The 27,593-nt window shown below is 45.6% G+C and overlaps 1 protein-coding gene and 1 pseudogene across 2 annotated transcripts in view; one reads left to right on the forward strand and one right to left on the reverse strand.

Moving 5' to 3' along the window:
• LOC311499361 (protein jagged-1b-like) lies at positions 1-25,984 on the reverse strand. Its single transcript, XM_084560317.1, has 26 exons — positions 25,857-25,984; positions 23,689-23,991; positions 17,899-17,956; positions 13,805-14,062; positions 13,664-13,724; positions 13,309-13,439; positions 12,784-12,903; positions 12,404-12,517; positions 12,214-12,327; positions 11,391-11,504; positions 11,089-11,135; positions 10,221-10,394; positions 8,968-9,118; positions 8,032-8,196; positions 7,785-7,898; positions 7,455-7,568; positions 6,588-6,701; positions 6,366-6,482; positions 5,789-5,816; positions 5,455-5,540; positions 4,405-4,518; positions 3,534-3,643; positions 3,177-3,407; positions 2,952-3,083; positions 2,445-2,595; positions 1-1,950 (listed from the first exon to the last, which is right to left on the reverse strand). Exons 1-26 carry the CDS (start codon positions 25,953-25,955, stop codon positions 1,430-1,432), a joined length of 3,741 nt encoding a protein of 1,246 aa, XP_084416443.1. The 5' UTR covers positions 25,956-25,984; the 3' UTR covers positions 1-1,429.
• Positions 1-27,593, forward strand: part of LOC311499420 (protein NLRC3-like) — a 235,836-nt pseudogene that overhangs the window by 28,116 nt on the left and 180,127 nt on the right. The gene's annotated exons all lie outside the window — the stretch shown is intronic.

Consider the following 27,593-nt stretch of genomic DNA (forward strand, 5'->3'; position numbering starts at 1 on the left):
TTTCTCAAGGTCCAAAAAACACAGAACTACAAAAATTACGCATCCCTTCAGTAGCAAAAGCAAAATATCTGCCACCATGTTGGTCTGGATAAAAAGTCTCTCAGCAGCCCAACCCGTCCATTTATACAAACTCACAACAGACAATGTAGAAAACATTCAGCTCAAATCCACAAGACTAAATAAACTCCTCAAGAACACTTCTGGTGTTGACAAAACAAATCATCTATATACATATTTATAAAAACCTGTTTCTGTTAAAAAGTCAGAAGCTCACCAAGCTGTCGAACCTTCAACTCATAAATAACAAAAAGAATAGTTTAAGGCTCTTGACAATTAAGTTAATAAATCAAATTGTGATTGAGAAATTATTTACAGGTTTATACAGACACATTCTACACGGACGATTCTTCAGACTGACTAACAACAACCTGACCAAAATAAAAATAAAATAATAATCTAAACTTATCAGGTGCTGAGACATGGAAACCTGAAACTGACAAAAACCAAAATAAATCAATAAATGTGCAAATGATTCCAAACCATCGAATGAATAAAGACAGACGGAGGGACGGTTCATCTAAAGTAGAGCTCCAAACTAAAACACTAGAGTACACGGTAAATTATAGTTAATATGATGTTGATGAATGTTCACCAGTTTTTTGGATGAGTTTCGTTTTAGTTATTTGACGCTATAGAAACAAAATGGGACATAATGGTGACTACCAGTTGCCATGCCAACTGCTCCATAAAGTGGTCCCATGGGACCATGAGAGTTGTAAAAATATAATAATAATAAATCAGTCCAGTGTATAATCCATCGTCTCCTTGTAACAGGTGGAGGTAGAGCAGAGCGTAGTATTAATGAAACTAAAACATGAGTGAGTCTGGAGGAAGTGTGGGCGGGGTGGATGGAAGACTCAATAAATGAACTTGTATGTCATTAACAGTATCAACAATAAATACAGACATTATTTATTTGCCTCTGTATTCATTTTAGTTACTGATGCATTTATCAATGTTTTTATTCTTGATTTTTCCCTTTAAACCACGTTTTATATTGTATTTATATTTAATTGTGCCGTCGGCCACAACTGACAGCTCCAGCCAGGAGGTCCCTGGAGAGCTCATCATATTATTTATCATATTTATGTATTGATCCATTTCTTTCTTCCTTTATCTAATGTCAGTTTCAGTCCTCCACCCCAGCAGCAGACTGTGGATGTGAGGCGTTCAGGAACGCTCCGGCGTGTCCAGCTCCTGTCGTCTACAGTCACAAAGTGGAGTTCCAGCCAACAGCAGAGGACCGTTCAGACTAGTGTCAGTCACAACATAAATTAAACAGAGAACAGTAAATTCTGTACAGAAACAAATCAAATTAAAAAAGGCTCCAAACGTTCAAACGTCCCGTCATAAAGTGTCCCACCGCTGGCTATACCACGTGCTCCACCCTGCTGAAGCTTTGTGGCTGTAAGTGCCTGTTGTCCAGTTTACTAGTCCAGTGGGGGGGCTTGTTTGTCGTATGCCGGGGGGGTTGTTCCTCCCAGTCTACCCGGGAGTATGCAGGCGGTGCCAGAGGGAACCTGGCCTTCTGCAGCCTCTTGTCCACCTCATCGTCCTCTGATTGGCTCCCGGTGTCTGATCTTCTGATCCTGGAGTTGACGGAGTTCTTGTCCTGGTAGAGGTTTTCTTGGAGGAGGTGGTGCTGGTGGCTCAGTGGGTTTTTCTTGATGGGGTTCTTGATGTGGTTGAGCTGCTCTCGGGCGACGCTGACGCTGTGGTGCAGGGCGTTGTTTTCCTCGGGGGCCGGCGGCAGAGAGGACGAGGTCTGGGCGCTGACCCCCGTGTGAGCGCTCTGCTTCCTCCGCCTCCTCATGCACCACAGTAACATCAAGACCACAGCCAGCGCCCAGACGATGATCGCCACGGAAACCAGCAGGGGTACCAGGTAATCTGGGGGGTGGGATGGAGACAAGGTCAGAGAACGAATACCAGACGAAACTCCTCCTCCTTCCATCCAAGGCCCTTAGAGCTCCTTGGTATCTGAAAGATGTCACTGGACCAGATCATCTCAAAGTTCAGGTCTACTTGTGGTTCCTAGAGGTTCTGAAGTAGAATGGGAGGTAGAACCATCAGGACCCTCTCCAGTCTGGGTTCAGAACTAAGACTTTCCTCTTTGCTGAAGCTGATAATTAGAGCTGGACTGAACCGTCCCTTAGTGATGCTGCTATAGGCCTAGACACCTGTCCTCTACTTCTCTCAACAAACCAACTAACTGCTGCTAAAACCGACTGATTGTGTTGAATGAGGTTTAACAGTTTTGAGAGAAGAGTCTTTTTTCAGCAGCAGCTTCTTCCTCTTCCAGCCTCTGATTCCTTCAAGTCATTTACAGAAACGAATCTCTATCAGACAGGTCATGTTGTCATGGATACGCTGCAGCAGCTCACCGTTAGGGTTCTGACTGTGTCGTCTCTGGATGCGAACCTCTGCGATGGCGCTGATGATGGTGCTGTTGGTTCTTCTCCTGCTGACCAGGTCCATGATCCTGTCGGTCACGTCCTTGACGAAGGTCAGACCTTTCCTCTGGTCGCCTGTCGACTGAAACGTTCAGGACAAAACAACTGTTATGATCCGTGTGTCTCTGACTCTTCAGTAGATGATGCTCATCATGGTCCCTCACTATGCTCCCTCATCCATTTAACCAGCTCACTAACCCATCACGTCCTTTTGTTACTGATCACCGTTCATGTTCAGTATCAGCTGATCTGAGTCCTGATCTGATCTTAACCCTCGTGCTACCTTTGGGGTCTCTGGGACCCCAAGCGAATGGACAGACAGAGAGAGATTATGCAAGAGGGTAGCACGAGGGTTAAATAAACATGGATACTGATCTCTAGTTAATGTTCGGGACGTCCCGACTCTCTTCAGTGCTATTTCTGATGCACGTTACTTACGACGGCGACGTGGATCTCGTTGTTGGCGCCGAGCGACAGCTCACAGGTCATAGAGACGGAGGAATCTGAAGACAAGTTCTTGACGGCGTAGAGGCTCCTGAGCTCACGACAGACCTGGTCCACGGTCACACCCTGTAACCAAAAACCAAGAACACCATCAGCTCATCAGGCGTCTACCGGGTCATACTGGATGTAGTGAAGGGTCCCGGTTAAAGACTAGCTGACCCTCGTCATGATGTCCTTGTTGAAGGTGAAGGTCACATTGGCACAGCTGCTATCTGGAGGACACTTGGCCGGGGGTGGGGCTCTGTGGGCGGGGCCCCAGCACTCCCCCTGCCAGACGCAGGGTTTGATGAAGCAGCGCTCGTCCCGGATGGAGACGCAGGTCTGACCTGACGGACACTCAGCGCTGCGAGGCTTACTGTGGAGGCTGCAAGGTCTGGGTCCACACCAGAGCTGTCAGAAACACAAAGCTGGTTCAGTTCTCAGCTAGCATTAGCTGTGTTAGCTTCATTAGCTTCGTTAGCTTCGTTAGCGATGTCCTGTAACGTGAGAGCATTAGTTGGATCTGTGGTGTTGTACCTTTGTGCAGCTGACTCTCCCGTTGTTACAGTGGCAGCTGTTGCAGTCCTCATCCCATCTGGTTCCATCCAGAGTCACCAGGCCTCCGAGCACACAGGGCCTCCCCAACACTGCAGCACAAACCCCCCCAGCACTGTTAGCACTCAGCTCAGCTATGTGATCAGAAGCCTCCATGGCGCTCTGTTAATCAGACATTTGGGGGCTGGCTAGTTGTAGGATGGTGGATTGATGGAGGGTTGATGTTAGTCTGGTACAAACTGGGTGCTGACAGCTAATCTCACATATTATTAATTACTCAGCAGAAACACAATATTATTGTTTCTGTAAATGAAAATGCAGATTACTTCATTCAGACCTGACATTAACATCCGTCCTGGGCAGTCTGACATCACATGTGTCCCAGACCACGTCCACATGTGGACCGAGACCAGATCAGTGTTCACACCTGGACTCTAACCTGGACACTGTGATCTGATTATCCAGGACAGATGTAAATGTGAGGTCACTCATCTGAGGAGCTTGTTTAGTTCTGAAAGAGTTGGGGTTTAAACAGGAACATCTATGAACTGATGTCAGAACTGGACAAGCTACTTGGATGAGTGTTGACATGTCTCCAGTGAACTCTACATGTCCAGCTGTTGTTGTTTCAGCTCGTCTTCTTGGATTGACCATGTCCTGGGACATGTCTCAGACATGACAGAGCTACTGAGCACCGTCACCTTTTATTACTCAGCCTCAGTTTCTACTGTTGAAGGACAGATCACTGCTGGAGTAACTCATTATATCATGCTGTCAGAGACAGGTCAGTGTGGGAGGACTATGTGTTTCAGTCCAGTCAGACGTAGTACTGAGAGCAGAGAGGAGGTGTTACCGTCATGGCAGCGGGGGCCGGTCCTTCCTGGAGGACAGATGCAGCGATAACCGTTGATCTCATCCACACAGGTGGAGCTGTGGGCGCAGGGCGAAGACTGGCACTCATTGATGTCTGAAACACATGGTTGATGGTTGAGAAGGTGGAGGCTGAGAACCAGGCAACGTTTCTCCACAAACAGACTTCAGTAGAAGAAAATAAACCGTCTGATGAATGAATCAGTTAGTCGATGATCGGATGGATCTAAAACGTCCAAAGATAAAAGCAGTAAATCCTAACGTTGGAGAAACAGGAACCAGTGGGATTTATTCTGTATAACTGAGAAAAGTGAATTTTGATAGAGTTGGTTAGCAGTTTACCCGTGCTATGCTAAGCTATGCTAAGCTAAGCTAACATGTGTTGAAGAGATTTCTGCACTAGAAACACAGAGGGTTGTACTGGAAGTCAGATGTCATCCTTCTAAGCTGCTGATGGTACCAACAACCACCCAACACACTCTGACCTGAGTTAACTGCAGGTAAAGCTTGGCTCAAAGGCACGGGAGCAGAAAGAGGTTTGACTTTTTATAAAAGCATTGAGTTCAATCTAATAACTCTCTATGACTGTGAACCAGAAGGACATCATCACAGGACAGTCAGTACCTCTCAGCCTCTCAGCTGCTCTAAAATATGAAAACACAGATTATTAACCCTTTAAAACCCAGTGAGTCACACTCTGGATTAACGTAATCACACCACGGTTTCTGAAAGATGAGACGCTTCACTTTACTGTCAGTATGGAGTCATTACAGTAATATGACCTGCACCTCTACTGGGAGCTTATTAGACTCTAGCAGTACAAACTAAATAACTGTTATATACTGAAAGCTGGACTTTTACTCACAAGATCTTTTTATTGTCAGAATAAGAGAAAATAGTCCAGGTGGACATTTTGAGGCTGAGGCGTTAAAGGTTTAATTAAATAATTTTTTTGTTACTTCCAAACATTTAAAGAGCAGAGCAGAGCAAAGAGGAGAGCCTCCAGATGAACAGAGTCTTCATCAACACTCACTGATTCTACAGTCTGGTCCAGCGAAGCCTGGAGCACATTCACATCGGTACCAGTTGTCTCCGTCCACACAGGTCCCACTGTTGTAGCTGCAGGAGGACAGAGGAGGTTATACTGACCTGTTCTACCTACGCCCAGATGTTCACTACAGGAAGGAAGGACAGCTTCTTGTTTTTAGATCAGTGTCAGATGTATGTTTAGAACCAGGACTCCACATGTGATGAATGTTTGGAGCTTTCAGCACCAATCAGATGAATGAGTGTTCATCAACCAATGAAATGAGAGCGGCTAGGACACAGAGGTGAGGACAGGTTTGTATGATTCAGCTTCAACTCACCAGGGATGAGGACTGCAGTCGTTTGCATCTGGAAAAAAACAAAGAACGTAAATTTAGACTTTAAAGTTTTAAAGTGTCACTTTCACTACATGTGATTATTCTACAGCTTCTGTTCAGTCAGAGTATAATGATGTCTGTCTGTACAAAGTCTCTGAAGTGTCTTAGGTCATGGTTAGTGGCTAGCAGATGAATCCTGACCACTGGAGTCTCAGCTCAGGTACGATACAGGAAGATACCTGAGAGTCTTTAAACCCAGTGTCTTATGTTAGAGCAGCTGTAGACCTTCAGAGAAGAAACTAGGGACAACGACAAGTTTGAGAGGAGCTGGATAGAAGTAACTAGGGACGTCCTGACTGGTATCGATTCAGACTTTTTGAAAATGATTGGGCTTCAGCCAGGTCTGGTCTTTAGAAACCAAAACCACGTCCCTGTAGAGTCAACACGTCTCATTCCTCTTTGTAGAAGAAGAGGAACTAAATAAACTGGACTGGGACATCTCTAGCTAACTATGACCAGTGGACTCAGTAGTTATAAAGACGTGCTGAAGCTGAAGAAGCTCCGGTGTGCAGTGACTCACTGTGGCTGCAGGTGGCGCCCTCCCAGCCCTCCTTACAGATGCAGCTGAAGGAGTTTCCATCCACCACACAGGTTCCTCCGTTCTCACAGGGACTGGGCAGACAGCTGCTGTTCTTCCCTGGAGACAGAGTTAAGACCGTTAATGTGACGGACTCAGAGAGACAGAGACAGAGACAGAGAGACAGAGACAGAGACAGAGACAGAGAGGAAGTGTGACACGCACCAACGCTGCAGGTCGACCCCTCCCATCCCGCCGAGCACTGGCACCTGAAGGCGTCTCCTTCGTCGGAGCAGGTTCCTCCGTTGTTGCAGGTGGCCTCGTCACACTGGCTGTCCTCTGGAAACCAAACAAACAGTCTGTGATCAGCTGGAGATCAGCTGAGGAACCTCTGGAAGGGCCTGGTCACGTTCACAGGAGACTGAGTCTTAACTTTGACTAAATGAACTTTGAACAAGATGTCTGAAGGTTCTCAGTCATCCAGGTCAGGATGAGTCCAACCCTCATGACCTGATAGGGACCAAAGAGTCCTTTTTAAGTTTTACCTAGCGTTGGTTGTGCTTGTCGTTGAAGGGCTGTATTTTATAACGAATTTTGATATTTCAAAAACAAATCCCATAATACTCTATTTTGACAGAGTGTAACCTAAACTGTGGCGTCTCCTCCCTCGTCTCATCTTTCATGTGTCTTTACTTTAGTCCAGCTCTTCTCTGTCCTCAGACATTTTAAATCCTGACGCTGCTCTCAGACCTTCTGTCCTCTGGACTAATCTCATTGGACAGTCTCACAAGACAAAACCAGCCGTCCAGCCAACATTTCTGATGAGAAGATGTGGTAAATGTATTTAAAATAAAATGACTGAATCAATATCAGATCTACTGGATGATTCTAATGCTTTCTCAGCTGCAGCCTCCAAACTCTGGAACCTCTTCCTGATTCAAATCCCTTCTACAAACTCATTTTCATTTTCACTCTTTGGCATGTGATTCAGTTTGAGAGCTGCTCTTAGTCTTGTGTTTCATTTTGGGCTTTAATTTTCTTTTGACCTCTTCCTCTAGAAATGAGACTAAAGCACAAAGACACAGATCTTACTGGAGTGGCAGGTCTTTCCCTTCCAGCCGTTGTTACATTCACAGTAGAAGTCGTTGATCAGATCTCGACAGACGCCTCGATTCTGACAGGGAGCAGAGCTGCAGTCATCGACGTCTGAACGACAGCAGGACAACAAAACATCAGATCACATCGTTACTGAGGCTGCAGCTGAGGAGGAGGAGGAGCAAGAGGAGCAAGAGGAGGAGGAGGAGGAGCAGGAGGAGGAGGAGGAGGAGCAGGAGGAGGAGGAGGAGGAGGAGGAGGAGGAGCAGGAGGAGCAGGAGGAGGAGGAGGAGGAGGAGGAGCAGGAGGAGGAGCAGGAGGACTCACTGTTGTGGCAGGTGGGTCCGTCCCAGCCGTCGGCACAGATGCACTGATACTGACTGACTTCATCTAAACAGGTTCCTCCGTTCAGACAGGGGGCGCTCTCACAGTCATTTATGTCTGAGAAGAAGAAAAGGGGAGGAATTCATTTTAGCATTTAGACTCAACAAGCAGCTAATCCAGAAATATACCTGGTAATCTACTGGATTATCTGAAAAGCCAGAGGACGTTAAAAGACGTTAAATGTCCTCACTCTCATGGCAGTAGGTCCCAGTGAAGCCCTCCACACATTCACAGCTGAACTGTCCACCGGGACGACTCCGACACCGCCCGTGGGGGCCGCACACGTTGGACGAGATCAAGCGCACCCCGGCTGGCGTGCTATTGGACGCCATGGCAACCGTGCAGCTGTCAATCACTGGGGAAATAAAAGTAAAAACGAGTCTGAAACACCAGAAAAAACTAGAGAGGGAATTTATAACTGCAGGATCTACAACGTAATACATGTAACTGCAATAATACAATAATAATACATCCAGGCTCCACAGACATGTGATTGTAATAAGTTTATATGCATTGAATGCAACATGTAGAATAAAATGTTAATCTAATCACATATGATTACATCACGAGGGAGTCAACTATAACCTCCTGAGACCCTGCGTCCTCATATGGGGACATTGGTACTTATAAGTAGACGCTTTAGTCTGCCCTCTAGTGGTAGTAAAAGGTCAATACACTAGCCAGTGTAAAACATGATAGCGGTCATGTCAGCGTCTTTATGGTTTGTTTATTTACACTCATTAACTGTTATAGTTTGATATGATGCACACATTTAACAAATTCTGTCAATAGCAACAAGCTACAATGTCGCTAATTAGCATTTTGTTACACATTGGTGACTTTATAGTAATATATAGTAAAATAAGCCCCGTGTCCACATATGAGGACATATTTTTTTCTACTTCCTGTTCAAAGATGAAGCTTAGTTTTTATAGTTCTTAGCTCTTACTAGTCCCAAATACCTTGGAGAGATTAGAAATGGATACCAAACACAGGCTCGGTCTCAGGAGGATAAACGGGCTTGAATTGATTTTCTCCTTTGGAGTAAATGACGTGTCAGCTGTAGTTAGTGGAGTCAGAGAGTCAGACGGGACATTTAAGAGACCAGTAAAGACTGAGGGTGAACCTTTGCAGGGCGTCGTGCGGCAGTGGTCCTTCAGCAGCGAGCAGTTCTTGCCCTCGTAGTCTTCGGGACATTTACAGACGTAGTCGGTCGCCAGGTTGAAGCACTGAGCGCCGTTCTGACACGGACTGTGGAGGCAGTAATCGACATCTGACTGTAGACACAGACACAAAACAAAAAACAAATAAAGACCAACTCAGTGGAAAATGATACCGGCCCTTCAGCCGTTTCTATGACGCCTGTACACGTCTCCATGGTGACGACCTCCACATCACCAACACATCACCAACAGACCTGAGTCACCTGATTTCAAAACACATTTAATCCTGGTTTAATACAAACATCATCCTGATGTTTATCAGCGTGGCCCAAGAAAGACGAGGAGTAAAGTTACAGATGATTAGAAAGAGAGGAGGACTAAATAAATCTGACAGGAGCCTTGAGGAGGAGGAGGAGGAGGAGGAGGAGGAGGAGGAGGAGGAGGAAGAAGAGGAGGAGGAGGAACAGGAGGAGGAGCAGGAGGAGGAGGAGGAAGAAGAGGAGGAGGAGGAACAGGAGGAACACTACATCACCTCCAGCTTTACCTCATGACTCCTCTGAATCATTTCATGATTTACAAAGTGAGAGAATCGTGTTTCTGGATATTTCAACCTTCTCATGGCGGAAGAAGGTTCTAACATTTCCCTCCATTCAACCATTATAAGATGAATTTAATCGTCTGTTCTCTAGATATTTATTTATTTGGGACTAACAGAAGAATCTAGAAGGCGTCTCACCTTAAAATAAAACAGTACAGTAGTATTGCTTCTGTCTCTATTTCTGCTTTTGTTCATATGCAAACTTTGTACATTTCTGTTTATACTATTCTTTTTTAGTTCACTCGATTTTTTACTTATATCTTATTTTTATTTTATTAGATTTATATTTTATTATGTTTTATTATTTATATTGTATTAGATTTTTTATTTTACTATTATTTTTTATTTTATTTGACTAGATGTTACGTTTTTTTATTTATTTATATTTTATTATATTTTTATTTTATTTTATTTCATTTTATTTTTTATTTGTTTTTTATGTACTACTGAGCTGCTGTGTCCCTTGTGGATGAATAAAGTCTAAGTACAGACTTATTTAATAAAATAAAATAGAATATATCAAATGAACCCGTGTACAGCGGTGGTGGTGTTGTACAGTAGCAGCAGTGGTGGAGCAGGTGGTGCAGGTGGTGCAGGCTGGAGTGTCTCATGTCTCACCTGACAGACACTTCCAGAGAACCCAGGTGGACACAGGCAGTAGAACCCGTTGACCTCGTCATGGCAACGGCCGCCGTTGAGGCACGGCCCGCTGGCGCACTCGTCCACGTCTTCCTCGCAGTGTTCGCCCACGAAACCTGGAGCGCACACACACCTGTAGCCGTTGACCAGGTCCTGGAGGAGAGAGAGAACAGACTGGTTCAGGTGATCAGTGGTTCTGGTTTCACGTTGGACTCTCAGTGAGAAGTTTAAAAGGTTTAGATGAAGATCATTAAAACGTTTGTTGTGAGATCCTGAGGACGCTCCAGCAGCTGACTCTTTAAACATCAAACTAAACATGTGAGACTGGAACATAAAACATCTGACTGAACTAATGAAGCAAACACTGAAACATCTGACAAACATTAATGAAGCCTTGGATTATAAAACATTTGTAAGTGATTCAACGTTTTCTCAAACTCTTTGTACATTAGAGAACATCCTGACCAACAATACATTTAGTTTCTGTTCCAACTGTGTCCAGTCCCATATTTCAGGCGGTTGTGTTGACATGCGGTGCCTCATTAACGCAGCGCTGTGACTCTGCTGCTGAAACCTGATCTGCTTCACATCAGTCAACAACCAACCATTGTGAGAAGAAGAAGAAAAACCAGCAACCAGCGTTTGAAAAGAACCAGGACAGACTGTTTATGTCGTGTTAGGAAACGAGACGCTTTGGAGAAAACTGATCTGCTGTTGTCATAGAGGACGCACTAAACCACACACACACGCGCACACACACACACACACACACACACACACACACACACACACACACACACACAGAAATAAGAAAGGACCTGCTCTCCAACCAGGACATGAAGCTCACCTTGCAGACCGCTCCGTTCTGACACTGACCTCCACAGTCGTTGATATCTGAGGAGACAATCCACCAACATGACCTTGAGTCAAAAGGTTTAAAGTTAAACTTCCTCAGAATACGTCGTCTTTGTTGGTTAGAAATCATTTTCAGGCTGCTGAGGGATTAAATTCATTAAAGGATTAAATTATTTTTATTATTATGACTCTAGGAGAAGACAAGGAGAGACCCTAGGAAGCTACAGGAGACCACCTCTAGAGAGGGACAGTGAGAGAGAAGATCAGCTGATATAACGTAATGGTTTCACTCACTGCTGTCACAGTTCGGGCCCGTCCAGCCGGGGAGGCACTCACAGAAGTATCCTCCAATCAGATTTCGGCAAGAATTAGCGTTGACACAAGGACTGTCGTCACACTCGTTGGCATCTGGAACGAGACGAGAAACAAGAGATTAAAAGAGATTTTAGACCTGCACACAGACCCCAGGGTCCTGGTCCTGGTCCTGGTCCTGGTTTATACACACACAGATGAAACAACAGAATGACGTTATAATATGGGAAGAAGAAAGCTGCTAGAGTCCTTTAATGTGTTTGGAAACAATCAATGAATAAAGAGCCGCCCTGGTAGCCTGAGGCTGGTGAGACCTAAAGTACAGAACATCTGTGTCAATCAATAAATAATCAGAGGACTCTAAAATAACATCTGTACAAACTACAGTTTCTGATGCAGAACCTGAAAACCTAATGACGTCCATCAGCCTCAGCAGAACATCTCCAGATGCTCTGGTTTACGTCCAGTCTGGACTGGTCTGGACCGGTCTGATGTGACCAGCAGCAAATGTTCACTAATGTTAAAACATTTAAAGACACTCATGTGTAAGACACTGAGTCTGTTGACTGGCCTCCTGACGTTAGCAGAGAACCTGCTGCCACCAGCTCCTGATGAGCAGAATATAGAGCTTCACATTAAATAGCTTCACAGCTGGAGGTTAGAGGGACGAGGCTGGAGGAGGATTAGTGGAGCACTGAGGAGGTTCAGGGAGCTACGCCTCCAAACACCTACGATTCCTGCTCCATGCTGACAAATAAACCTAAATCTCCTCAAACAAAAAGCTGGTACAGGCAGAGGAACTGACCGATGAGGCACGTCTTCCCGGTCCACTGAGGAGGACAGATACACCTGAAGCCATGGACCAGGTCCTGGCAGGTTCCTCCATGACTGCAGGGGTTCACCAGACACTCGTCCACATCTGAGACGGAGCAGAGCCAAAGTTAAAGATCATGAAACTCCAAAATGATGAGGTGAACAGGTTGAAAGGGTCTCACTAATAGAGCAGGACGGTCCCGTCCAGCCGGGGGCACAGCGGCACTCAAAGCCCTGACTGGTTTCTGAACAGCTTCCTCCGTTCAAACAGGGGCTGGACAGACAGGCGTGGTCGGCTGTGGACACATTTAATCCATCGGTTCACTCTCAACACTTTAATAATCTGAGGTTTAATCCTGGAGAATAATCTGTGTGGGGTTAGTGCTGCATGCAGGAGATTAAAAGAGGTTTCATTTTACAAACTGGAGGTTTGTTCTGGACCACCTGACCGGTCCAGCCAGCAGGTAACAGTCTGCATTCAGTGTTTTCATTCATCACTTATCAGGACTCAAGCACCTGTTGAATCACAGCAGGTCTTTAGCTCTCGACCCGCTGCTCTCACCTCGCTGACAGTTGACCCCAGAGAAGCCTTCGGGACAGGAGCAGTGGTATTTGTCTGGTCCCGTGTTGCTGCAGGTTCCTCCGTTCAAACAGGGCCGGCGCGTCCTGCAGGTGTTCAGGTCTGCAGGACGAAGACACGTTTCAGCAGGAGGTAAAGAGATGTTCAGCTACTGAACACATGATAACACATGATAACACATGATAACACATGATAACACATGTGTTAACATGATCTTCCTTCATTTACTTTCTTTAATCACTGACCTGACTCTTCTTCTAACGTTTAAATGAACACAAGTTACTTTATCACTTTTATTATTTCATTTTTCTGGAGTCTTGATCTGAAGGAAGAGTTAGGACTTAACATTAGATTTGACAAAAAGGTTCCATGTGTTGTTCTTCTAACTCTGATCTAACTGAGGGTAATTCTGAAGATGATGAGCCCTGTCCCAGAGGTCCCAGGACAGACTAGTCTGTCCCAGAGGTCCCAGGACAGACTAGTCCCGTATGAACCAGAGTGATGTACCTTTGTCACACAGCTGTCCTCCATAGTTGGTGTCACAGAGACACTGCCAGGGCTCCACACAGCTGCCGTACACACAGCCGGGATGAGGGATACACTGGTCACAGTAGTCCCCCTGCCACCCATACAGACACCTGAGCACACACACACACACACACACACACACACACACAGCGTCAGTAACAGGTGGAGGTTCCTCGTTGCAATGCATAACTAAAACAGAGGAACTTAAACTGTATTTAAATATAATGTTCTATATAAAGTGTTTAAGGAAAGGACGGGATGGGACGGGACGGGACGGGGTGGGGTGGGGTGGGACGGGGCGGGACAGGGTCACAGAGGATGTGTGTGTTCTCACTTGCACTCTCCAGGTACTTTACAGGACCCATGTTCTGTGCTGCAGCCCTGTCTGCAAATGGCTGAAAGGAGACAAAGAAGAAGACTGTGTTAGCATCGTGGAGACACACGGACCCTCGTCTCCTACTGGGACAGAGCTCACCGGTGTTACAGTCGGGCCCCGACCAGCCCTCCAGACACGTCTTGTTGCCGTTGTGGTCGCACTCGTAGTGGCCGAAGAAGTCGTCCCGCGGCCGGCAGAACTTGTTGCAGCCGAAGCCGTAGTAGTGCTCGTCACAGCCGAGGCGGACCTGGAAGTGGAACTGGGCCACGGGACCGTCGTGCTTCAGGGTCTGCCACTGCCGGCTCGGGTTGATCATCCCGGAGTGAACGGTTCTCTCGATCAGCCTCCCGCCGCTGCCTGGGAACGGGACGGTTCAGAGCAGACACAGTATTAATAAACAGGACACTATGGACCTGGACTCACAGGACACTCCAGGGAGGACTCTGCTTGTACCTTTTAACATCTACTGACATAATAAAAAAGAAAAGCAATAAAATAAATGAATAAAAGAATATAAAAGCAGCAGACATGAATTTCATTTTAGAAACAGAAGTAAAGGACGCTGCTTGTTCAGGTTAAAGGTGTAAAGCTTGGAGAGAGAGAGTGCAGCGGCTCTAATGTCTTCATGTTCTTCATGTGTTTGGTGTTTATCTGTGTACCATCTGTGAATGACAGCATTTGTGAGTGCATGTAGTATTTACTATTTATATATGTCTGTATTTTATTCTTCTTAAAAGCACCGCTGTGATTAGTGTCTTGTAATTCCACATACAATGACAGTAAAGGCTTTTCTGCTAATAAATCATAAAGTACATTAGCATGCTAACATGTCCAGTGTTCTAATTTGGGCTCATAACAGTGTGAACTTTAACCCCTGTACAGTCAGCAGAGCAGGAGATGAAGACGATGATAAAACATAGTCTGTATATAAACATGGACACCACGTCTCCTCTTCCTCTCATTGGTCAAACTGACTCTATGTTCCCGGGGATACGGGCGGCGCCATCTTGTGAGTTTGGATCCAGAGTCTGATCAGTACGGTCTGAGGGCGGAGCCACGTGGAGCCGTGATATTGATGCCCCGCCCACACTTCCTCCAGACTCACTCATGTTTTAGTTTCATTAATACTACGCTCTGCTCTACCTCTTCATCCTGTTTCTATAGCGTCAAATTAAAACCAAACTTATTCAAAAACTGACACTTGAACATTCATCAACATTATATTAACTACCTAAAATGACAGAAACCATCCTTAAAACAGTTATTTGACGTGTATTTTAGTGTTTTAGTTTGGTCCAAGTCCCGCCCACTAACATGGAGGGGGTGGAGCTTATGACCTATACTGCAACCATACACCAGGGGGAGCTCTACTTGATTTGGCTTCACTTTAGAGGAGCTGTCATGTCTGTGATAAACGTTTAGAATCTAATTATTATTTTTCTGATATATTTTCTGCAGGTTCTTTATCTCATCTAATCACCTGAACAAAACCAGAACCAGTTAAACGTCTCATTCATGAATCACTAGAGGATGTTTTGAGCGTCTCAGTGCTCTGCTGCTCTGCTGCTCTGCTGTGTCTGCAGACAGAGTTCATCAGGACACTGGTAGCTGCTGTAATCTTCCACTGAGTTTGAAAATGCTGAGCAGCGCTGTGGTATTTCACCAGCGGGGTGGAAAGTGCGGTCGGGATGAGGTGACGGCGTCTGTTCAAGCGGCGGACGGCCGGAGTGAAAAAAAAGAAGAAATAAGCCAAAAAGAAAGTGAGCAGGAATCCAGAAGCCTCAGAGCAGGTAACACCACCACGGCCTGGGAGCAAACTGTGACACTTCACGTCATGATGGAGAATAAAAAAGGTGCTAAAACCAGCACCAGGGTAGCAGATCTGAAAAATAGCTAACCTCAAAAAAGGCTGGATCCGTTACCTCCGGGGATTTGAACAAATATTCAAACTTGACACTTTACCGACGAATGGCTCCTTCAGCTGTGGAGGCAGCACCTGGCTGAGAGGTGAACCTGTCCTACGCCACAGGACCACCTGACGCCTGGCTTTAAACCTTTAACTGTCATGTTTCTGAAGAGGGAACGTTCATGGGCTCTCACCTTCTACCTCTAGATTATGTCTGAAAAGGTAACTTATATTAAGGGATGTCCTGATCGGTATCAGGGCCGATCCAGTTAGTTCTTGACTCTAGGAGAAGACAAGGAAAGACTTTAGGAAGACACAGGAGACCAACTCATCAGATCAGCTGATACTGAATATTAAAGGATTGGTATTGGATCTGAGAGCAATAATCTTGACTGGGACGTCCCAACTTATAATAGCCTTTAAAGCAATAGCAACTTAACTCCCTTAGCCACAGTATTGCTGCTGAAGGAAGTTTTAAATGGATTTATTGAGCACCTTGTAAAAACAAAGCCATCTTCCATCATTTCATTGTTGACCTGTAAACATGTGTCTGTGTTTTACCACTGCAGTGAAAGGCTCCAGCTTCTTGTTTTGTTCTCCAACAACTCCTGAAGTAAAACATGTGTGCAAAGGCTCCACTTTAATCACCAGTTTGTCTCTGTGTCTGTTGTATAAGAGGCCGACTGATGAACCAGAACGTACCAAAATGTACCAAAACCTGGAGCTAAAAGAGAGGAGGACGTCTGTGAAGGGTCTCAATCATCCACAGAAAAGCTGAAAACAAAGGAGGAAGCTGGACTCGTAGAGTTTCTTTAGGACGTGTCTTTGTTTGGATGTGATCAGTGGGTGATAATTCTCTGTGGCTCAGTCACTGTGGCTGATGTTGTTCATATTAGGAGAGCTCTAATCGTACCACGTATGGATCACTACCTGATCTGAACCACAGTGTGGCTTGGTTCATTACTGACCACGTGCTGGAGCCACTTAGCTCGTTGATGCTACACTGAGAGGGTCAATATTGACTCATCAGCAGTTCCACTTCAGACCCTTTAGCTCCGTTCGTCTGAACAAACCGTCTAAATCTCACACAAAGATTCAGCAGCGCAGCTAAACCAACAGGGACCATTTCAAGTTTCATATTTGGACTAAAAGTCAAATGAAACGCCTCCCTACGACCCCGGCTGCTAACACTGGAGCTCACCTGGGCCGAGGTCGGCCGACTTCACACCGACGCTATAATGGTTCCCTGTGGGACGCCAAATACAGCACCGAGCCAACACTCTGCTCCGACCGCCTCGCCGGCCGCTACGTGATAAACTGAAGCTCAAACAGGAGTCGCTCCATCGACACACACCCGACGCTGCCAGTTTTCTGAATGAGAATCACCCGCGGCTGTAAACACCTCAGCACGTCAACCTAAACTAAACGAAGGCTTAAAGGAGAAACAACGGGATGTAATCTATTACATTTCAGTTATTGTTATAATCTCAACTATGAACTACACCCAGACAGTTTCTTTCTAAAAACACTTTAGACTCTGTTATAACTGAATGTAACCGTCCTCTGCTAACAGTAAATACTTAACTTTATATACACACAAAGACTTTCAAATTAAAAGCCTGCAGAAACCCAACAAGGATTCCCAAACGGGTATTAGAGGAGAGACATATAAAAGCAGCCAGTGCTGTACAGAGATTTTATTTATTAGTTTGTTAACCTGTTAACCTAGGACTGTGATAGACTGGAGACCTGTCCAGGGTGGACCCCCCCCTCTAGACCAATGACAGCTGGGATAGACAATGAAATCTACTTGGTCGGCAACACGACAATGTTCCAGGATCAAGACACTGAACCTCCAGTTGCTCCCAGTGTGTGGCACTGGTGTGTGAATGTGTGAATGTGTGTGTGCTTGTGTGAGCGAATGTGTAGATGTGTCTGTGACTGTAAACCACTTTGAGGAACAATAGGTAGAAAAGCTCTATATAAAAGCAAGGCCGAGGCCATCAACACAGATGACTTCAGATTTAAACTCACAAACTGTTTCCAGTGAAGAGAAATGTTTTAGTTAGTTTTAGTTTAAAACTTAAACCCATACAGGTAAGATCAGGTCCATAATCATCAGTCACATTTTGATTGGCTGCCAGACCAACGGTTTGCTCGCTGTGAGCTCTCTTAGTTTTCACACAGACTCGACATCTTCTGGCCTGAGCTTCTCTCAGGTCAAAGGTCGAGCACGTTTCAGTGGGAGGGAAACTAAAGAGAATAAAACGATGACGGTCATACTCACTGCCAGAGGACGAGTCGTTGTTGAAGTCCAGAGCTTCCACAATCAACGTGTACGATCTCTGCAGAACAGAAGCAGAAATGGAGACGTGTGTGTTAGTGGAGCCTGAGGCATTTTATCATCTGTTTAAACTCTTTAAACACTGATGAACCAGTGAATCATTCTGACCTCTGTGAGGGTTAAAGTCTCCAACTCTTATTATTGTGGCTCCACTTTGAAGCTCTTTGTCTCTTAAGGCCACTGTCGCTCTCACCGCTATCAGATAACACCAGCGCCTGGGCCACAGTGTGTGTTACTGTGGTTCGTTGCTAGGTGCTACACCTGTACACTGGCTTATTCATGCATTCATGCATTCATGCATTCATGTGGCAGCAGCATAGTCTATAATATCCTACAGACATCAGGTCAGACACCTCAGCTCAAATCAAACATCAGAACGTCACCCCAACAATTTGAGAAGTTTTGAAAATGTTTGTTCACACGGACACAGATAGAATATATGGGGGCAACACTGGGGGCAACACTGGGGGCAACACTGGGGGCAGCACTGGGGGCAACACTGGGGGCAACACTGGGGGCAACACTGGGGGCAACACTGGGGGCAACACTGGGGGCAGCACTGGGGGCAACACTGGGGGCAACACTGGGGGCAACACCGTTTCCTGGTTTTTAACGGCGTTACAAGCTGAACCATGTAGACGTCATATAAAGTTTAGTCTCTGGTGTCTAACGCTCTCTGTCCCTCAGCCTGTGTGGTCTTATCCACATTTATCAAACCCTGCTGATGTTGGAGAACGTCCACAGCAAATAGATAAACTCTGTCCTACCAGCACTCAGCTCTGCACAAAACCAGAGTCAGCGCACGAAGTTCACAGATTAGCGGTTAACCGGGGCTGTGATGTTGGGTTATCGAGCGCTCAGAGCTGCTGACAGGATTATTGGACCACAGTGAACCATAACAAGCATCACACTGAGGATTCCTTCATGTGTGACGTTTCCTTTGGCGTTCGGTTACTGAAGATGGAAAAATACAGCGGATGTGCCCGAAGACAGATGAGACTAGTGAGAGCAGCCATGTAGGAGAACCTCAGCACTAGTCTCTCCTATATATGCTCCATGGGTTTAAAGAATGAGCTCTTAGAGCGTCATGTCTCCAGCTGTTTGTCCATAACTCTAGATAACGGCTGCTAATGCACCAACAAAGCTAACAGGAAACAACTGTGATGGAAAACTTTCTGAACAACTCTTGCACCATCCCTGCGTCACCTTTCTGTCTGGTACTGGATCAGAGCGCAGGTCTGATGCCTGTCCAGCCCATCAGACACACTGCGTAGCATCCAAACACATTTTAGCAGCTAATTAGAGCCGACAGCTCTGCCAACAGCTTCCCTTTACGTTTAGCAGCATTGATCTGAAGCCGTTGGTGGTTTCCCATCATCCTCCTTGTGCCTTGGATCAGTGGAACAGCTTTTCTCCGGCTGCAGACTGAGGTGACATGTGGAGGCAAGTCTGGCCAACGAGGAGGAAGGAGAGGAGGAGTGAAGTCAACCACGATGAAAAAATAATAAGAACTTCCTCTGTTTATGTTCATCAAGGCTGAATGACAGCATGAAGAGAAGAAGATGCTTCTCAGGCATCACTGGTTCCTCAAAGCTAAATATTCAGATGTATAATAAATAAACTACTTTCCTGGGTCTGATGGTGATCATCACTTCATCATCTCTGACTTTAACTATGAAACATCACAAATTAGAGACAAATATTCCACGCAGGTTCTCAGTATGTCTCCAGAGGCAGACAGTAGACCAGGTCATCACATCTCATCATCTCATCATCTCATCATCCTCCACGGTTTCATTCCTCTGATGGTTTGGAGCTAATGTCTGTGACTGGATCAGTCAACTTGGCTAATATTAACTTCCAGAGTCTTTACAGATCAAGTTCATTATTTACTTATTATCAGGTTCATTTTGCTCCTTTTGCTGTTTGTACTTCAGGTTAGAAGTCAGACTGCAGTTCACTGTATGTACCTGGACTATATGCAGCGACAGTAAAGTTATTTTCTGAGTCATTTTTCTTGACGGCGTCTGACTGATTGAAGTCTGGACCACGTCATCACGCAGCTGAAACGTCACCGTCACAAAGATCAAACTACACTAACAAATCTGACGTCGGCTGCTTCACATCAGACCTATAGAGACGCTGAGGAGAAAAGAACTGACCCCACTGGATGGGGGTCAGCAGTGAGACGACCAGGACCAGCAGAGCCACATCTGGACTCAGCGGGACGTCCTGCTCCCTCTCGTCCCATAATTCACCGGGGCAGTTTCATGTCACAGATATGCAGACGGGATCTGAGTTAAGCCTTAAGCACTGTGTCTCTCTCTCAGGAGACGGGACGGGACAGAAGAGGCTCTGAGAGGACAGAGGAGAGCTGGACAAAAAACTAAGACACGTTAAAGATGAGAAACTAGAGGGAGAAGATGGAGGAGACGCCACAAACATCTGTTAGTTTTAGTTTTAAGTAAAATCGTTTCTGAAATCTTTCTAAATGAATCGATATTGATTGATACTGAATCTGGACCTTGTGACTCAAATATACTGGACAGACTTTCATCTAGCGCCATCATCAGGTCAAAATCTGAATGTGTCCAAATACCAGCAGAATGATTGACATCCCATCATCCTCAGCTGTACGTTTAGCTTGATGCTATTAAAAAGCTGAAACTCTTCCTCTGAAGCAGCTGCAGATCTCTAAATATTGCTCTGATGTAATGGGAAGTTATTCTTGGCAGATCGTCTGGTTTTAATTTATCAGCGGAACACTTTCTCTTTCACGCTCGGCCTGTTGGGAGCCAGTCGTCCGTCCAGCTGCTCGATGCTGCACGGACGCTCAGTTTCAAGGGTGGTCTGGTTACCACAGCATCAGCTGTTCCAACACAAACCTGATGCACATGAAGCACTGATGCACTGGTTTCATCATTAATCTGAATCCAGAACTTAAAGTCTGAGTGAATTAAAGCACAGAGTTATCAGATTACTGGTGAATAAACACAAATATAATGTTTCCTGTTGATTTATGTTATGAAGTCTACATGTGATGCCATCCGGCCACCCACCACGTTATCATCAATCAGCTCAATAAGGACCTCATGTCTGATTCCTTCAGAAAGAGACTAAAGAACTTAAATGTTTTCCAACTGACCATCAGCAGGTTGAACTTCACCAACAACATCTCTACACCCACGTCTGAGGTTATCATAAAACTAGTGATGTCCCGCTATCAGTATCAGGCTTCAGTCCAGTCTGACCTTAAGTAGTTATTTATTTTAGGTCTGACATAAACCAAAACCACGTCCCTGTAGAGTCACAACGTCTTCTTCTTTGGTTTTGCCAAAAAAACAAACAATACAAAGAAGGAGAAGAAGAAGAAGAAGCAGAAGGAGAAGGAGGTGAAGAACCAGAACCAGGTTGTATCCATGAAGGTCGTCCTCTGTTAGTCTGTAACTAGTGTAATGTGGATGTGTGGTGAGGTGGTAGTAGTTGATCATCTAAACAGAATCCATGGAGTCCACTCAGTCAAAGGCTGCACCCAAACAACAACAACAAACACTGAACGTTTAAAAGAAGAGAAAAGTTTCCTGGAGACAGCGTCAAGGAGAAACATCTTCCAGAGAGGGTTAGGGAGTTTATGGCAGCGTTGGATGACCAGAACATTTCTGGAGTAGAGAACACAAGGTACCAGCTACCCTCTCCACACTACATTAACTTTGACTGAAAGATTTATTGGACTGAATCCAGTCCACTCTAGGAGAAGACAAGGAAGACAAGGACAGACTTTAGGAAGACACAGGAGACCAACTCTAGGAGAAGACAAGGAAGACAAGGACAGACTTTAGGAAGACACAGGAGACCAACTCTAGGAGAAGACAAGGAAGACAAGGACAGACTTTAGGAAGCTACAGGAGACCAACTCTAGGAGAAGACAAGGAAGACAAGGACAGACTTTAGGAAGCTACAGGAGACCAACTCTAGGACATTTAGGACCAGATCAGATGATACTGAATATTAAAGGATTCTTATTGGATCTGGTAACAACTAACATGATCTGGACATCTCCAAACTCTACTGACACAGATTTAAAACTCATAAATATCTTGGTCTCATTCCTTCTCCCTCCTCCTCTCTATCACTGAGCTGCCTCCACTACCCCCCCCCCCCCCCCCCAGCATTGTCTCATAGCTGCAGCACAGAGTCTATTGTTACCATAGAAACCTGCTGGTACATAAAGTAAAAGACACCAAACAGAGGAGGTGTAGAGATGACTGCTGTTATAAAGACATGAATGAGCCAATGGTGGCGTCTGGGCTGAAAGGCTGTGGCTTTGGACTGACTTCACACATCAGCTGCTATAAACACAGCTGACGCACACACACACACACATACACACACACACACACACACACACACACACACACACACACACACACACACTGTTTGGGTCAGTGATGCCAGTTTAGACTGAGGAGACAAAAAAAGAACAACAGCAACAGAAACCTCATCCTGGCCAGAGACCACAGAGGCTTCATGTAACGTGTCCGTTACCAGGGTCAGCAGCAGGAATGTAGCTGGACTGGATCTGATCAGGACGTCCCTGCATTGACACCTCAGTCAGTGTCTCTGATCACAGAGAGACGTCCATCTAATCTATCAGAGCGTAGAACCAACCAGCTTCAGGTCAGAGTCTGGACTCTCTCATATAACGACACAGAGCAGATAACTAACCACTGACTGTCTCAGAACTGTAAACTGATTCAAACTGAGTTCACCCCATAGACTGTAAATGAAGATGGAGGAGGAACAGCTCCTCTACAGTGAAGACAAACCGAGTAGAGCTCCCCCTGGTGTCTGGCTGCAGTATAGGTCATAAGCTCCACCCCCTCTATGTTAGTGGGCGGGGCAGACCCACATAAAGGTTTTACTGCACAGCATCTGGGTTTTGGTTCTCAATCAAAACCTTGTTTTAAGAACCAGACTTTATTAGTCTGACATAACTACTCTGACCTGATTCACTTCAGGGTTTTCTTCTTGTTATGATCTCTCTCTGTTTTTATCCATCTATGGTTTTAATTAGTAACTCAGTGGTGAAGGCCACAAGAAGATCAATAATGAAAGTTAACAATAAAAGAACGCAGCACATTTTCATGAGCCAATAGAACTATTTTAAAATCTGACTCATAGTTACTGTAAACTCTACAACTGGTCCAAAGAAATCACAAGCACTGAACACAGCTAAGAGCTGCTGCAGCGTCACTGGAAACTCATGCATGTGCTGCAGCACACGTCCATTATTTACCACCTCAACCCTCCAGCTACACCAGCTGGTCAACCTTTCACCTTCTGATTAGCCACTGAAACCTGATGCAATATGTAAATACTGCTTTATTCTATTCTATTTTTTCTATCTTGCACTGTTGTTCCCTGCCGCTGTAACACCCTAATTTCCCCAAAGGGATGAATAAAGTCCCATCTTGTCTTATCTTATCTCATTATTTCAGAGTTTCCTCTTATAATTCAGGTGTACCTGCTGCTCTCTGCTGCACCAGAACCATCAAACAGCTGTGATTTAAAGTGTGTGAGCTACTGGTGCAGGTGTTGTCTAACTGCTGTTAACTGATGCAGGTGAGGAGCTGCAGGACCCTAAAACCTGCCTGTGGTCCTTTAACCTTCTCACAGCTGATGACACAGATCTTTGAACAGTTGAGCAGAAAGATGCAGCAGCTCTGAACTCACCGGCCACGCAAAGCTGAACGGCAGCAGGATCCTGGCTTTGTCGTCCTTCTCCTTGCGTAATAAAAAGCTATTCCCTCCGAGCACGGGCGTGGAGCCGGTGCCAAAGCTGCAGGGTCCAGCGGAGGACACCTTCAGCTGATACTCCTTCAGACACGCTCGGAAAAACGTGTCGCATTCGTCCACCGTGCACCGCCCGCCCACGACGTCCCGGGATCCGTCGCAGCAGGCGCCGGTTTGCAGCTGACCGTTAACATTCTGCATCGACAAGACCTGAAGCTCAAAGTGTCCTGAAGCTGAGGTGACCTGCAGAGACGGAGGACAGGTGAGTTAATAACAGGGAACTGAAGATCATGAAGGGTCTACATGGGTCCCACCCAGAACCAGGTTCAGTCTGGTCCAGATTATTTATTAGGCTGATCAAACCCAAGTAGACGTATTAATGTTAATGTCTCTGCTGCTGCAGTGCTGTCAATGTCCCCCCTGAGGGACAAATAAAGGGTTGTCCTCATGCTGTTGGTCCCACACCAAACATCTGAGCAAGACTCCAAAAATAAAATAAAAACCTCATTTTTTTCACACATAAATAAATGAGACATTAATCATCAGAGGAATGAACTGGAAGAAGGTTGACAGTGACTCCAGGTATTAGACTGCTCCAAAGACTGAAGACTCATTTCTAAAGGTTCCTATAAATCAATACAATAGAGGGACAGTAGAACTAGATAGACCCTTTATTTATTGTTATTTACTACACTTTAAATGAAGGTAATTGTTTCTGCTTCAGCAGAGATCCATCAGAACATTTCACAGCGCTGCTTTTCTAGAACACACCAGTCCATTATTCATAAAACCTAAACTACTTCAGCTTCATGACACTGTGCAACAACTTCAATCAGAAATATTCATGTACGAAGCAGAAACAACCTTTTACCATATGAACACACAGAAAGAGAGGGAGGGTTGACCTGAAGAGGAAACTATCAAACTTTAAACTCAAAGAATTCACACAACAAAGAAAAGGTTCTCAGGTTTTATCAGTTACTGGAGAAAAACTCTGGAACAGTCTGAGTTTAAACAGCGTCCAAGAATAAACTGGTTATTATCACTAAACACAGAGAGGAAGAGACTGAACATCCACCAGTCATCTGTTACTGTTGTCTTTATAGACGTCATTAGTGTTATCATCATTATCACTATCACTGGTAATATGATGATTAATATTAACATGGGTCAGTTAACGAGGGGGTAGAACCGTACGAGTATTTACTTGTTCTTCCTCCTCTTAGAACATGTAGATCAACTTATGTGGAACCATTTGTTTCTTAGTTTTTTTATTTGTTTATATCTTCATTTTATTTTATTTATTTTCACTAACATGTTCAAATCAAACTAAAAGTTATCAAATAAAAAATAAAATAAATCAATTATATAATTATAATATAAAATAAAAGTGGTGTCAAATCTCTCAAACAGGAAATGAATCAACAATAATAATATAATTATAATTAATTCATGTTTTGATTAGTCAGTAGTTTAAATTATTAGTAGAAACATTAGAGAGTGAACCAGAGTGTGTGAGTCAGAGGAAACAACCTGAACCCAAAAACAAACTCTGGAAACGATTAGATTAAAACCTGGTGCAGAACCAGATTGACTCAGCGTTCACACTGAAACCAGATTAACACCAAGCATCAAAACAAGGAGAGGACCAGACTGAGCCTGTTAGTGACACTGCATGTGATCAGAGCAAAATCTAATGGAATTCATGTCCCCAAGGACCCGGGCCCCCGGGCCCCCAGGCCCCCGGTCCCCCAGTCCCCTGGGCCCCCGGGCCCCTGGGCCCCCGGGCTCCGAGTCCCCCAGGCCCCTGGGCCCCCGGGCTCCCAGTCCCCCAGGCCCCCAGGCCCCCGGTAAGATCACTCATTCATTCACACAGCTGCAAACAGAAAGTAATGCTGATTTAATTCTCAGAGGTTCAGCTTCAGCTCCGTGCAGTAACTTCACTGAACACATCCTCAGTGTAAAGCTCATTATTAAACTCTGGCCCCCAGGGGTCACCACATGACACCAACAAGAACCACAGGCTCAAATCAAACACTGCAACTCCTCTGAGGAGTTTGTTAACATCCCAACATGAGCCCTGATCATGAAGACGGAGCCACATGTACCTGGATGCTGGAGGAGAACAGCAGCGGCAGCAGCAGCTGGAGCTGGAGCTGGAGCTGGAGCTGGAGGCTGAGGAGGACCGAGCCGCCTCGGAGAGTCATGCCGGCGGAGGGCTGCTGCCTGGCGGCTGTCAGGGATGAGTGGCTCCGCTCCGGGTTTAAATCTCTCCAGGTGGAACATGCACGGACGGAGTCAGAGCTGCAGCTGGTTCCCTCCAGAAGGAACACAGAACCAGTCAGAGGAACCCTTTGTCCTGGTCTTTATTATCACTCTCTGCTCTGTGGAGCCTGACTGTCTGCACACACACAGACTGACTGACCGGAGCCTGAGCAGCGCTGTGAGCGGCCCCGGAGGAGGCTGGGTAATATCCACCACCAGGGGGAGGGGCCAGCCCAGAGCCACGCCCACTGGGGCATATTAATGAGCAGAGGTTTGTTTACAGTCTCCAGCAGCCAGTTCACATGGAGGTGGAGAAGTGCCTTCACACACTGAGGCCAAACCCCCCCAGACCCCCAGACCCTCCCCCCCAGGCCCCCCCAGACCGACATGAGAGGGCTTTAACGGCCACATGATAATTACCTGCACAGAAGAAGAAGAAAAAGAAGAAGAAGTTAACGTCCTGTTGGAGTTTACTGGTAAAATAAATAAAGAGGAAATATTCTGGTTTAATGTGAAGGTTTCTGACTAATCTGCTGCTGTGGAGGAGAGACGGAATAAAACTAGTGTTAATGGAAATAAACTCTGTATGCATCATTTATGGAGAGACTCAGAGTAGAGATTATATTAAACATTATATTAAGTTCATCATCATCATCATCATCATCATCATCTTTACCTTTGATTAGATTATATTACGTTTAACTTCTGCACTAAATGAACAGCACTTCATTTAGTTGTACATGTTACAGTGACAATAAAGATATATCCATTCTATTCTGTTCTATTCTGTTCTATTCTATTCTATTCTATTCTATTCTATTCTACCAGACCAGTCTTCCTCTTCAGGGTCAGATATGTTCAGGTTTCTTCATCCCAGCTCTATTTCCTTGTTGTCTGATTGTACATCACGTGTCTTTCTTCTCCATCACTGATTCGTCTGAGCAGCAGGAGAAGGAACCACAGATATTAAATGAGCCACATTATTAGGTACAGACAGAGCTGCTCATGTAGCACAGACTACCAGAACATTTACAATATTTATTATTAGTCTGAAAGATATGAACCATGAAGAGAAACCTGACAGGAGAATAAGTGTGAAGGTATTCACAGCTCAACGTCCTGAGGAGTGGAGGAATGAAAGGAGGCAGCAGCAGAGGGGCTGATGGGAGGAGGGGGCAGCTCATGGGAGGAGGGGGGAGGTTTTAGAGAGGGTTGATATTCCTTCATGAACTGGAGGCTGAGACAGAACAAAGGTGCCTCCTCTTTATTCTCACATTAGAGCAGCTGGACGTGGGAGGAGTCCCATGAATAGATGATTAGACTGCTGCACTGAAAAGGAGACAAAACACCAGCCCCGCCTCCTTCCCTGCCCGCCTCCCCGCCTCCCTGCCTCCCCGCCTCCCTCCCTCCCTCCCTCCTCCTCACCCTAACCACCCCCAGCCTCCCCGCCTCCCTGCCTCCCCGCCTCCCTGCCTCCCTGCCTCCCTGCCTCCTTCCCTCCTCCTCACCCTAACCACCCCCAGCCTCCCTGCCTCCCTCCCTCCCTCCCTCCTCCTCACCCTAACCACCCCCAGCCTCCC

The sequence above is a fragment of the Chelon labrosus genome, assembly GCF_963514085.1.
Source record: "Chelon labrosus genome assembly, chromosome: 2".
NCBI lineage: Eukaryota > Metazoa > Chordata > Actinopteri > Mugiliformes > Mugilidae > Chelon > Chelon labrosus.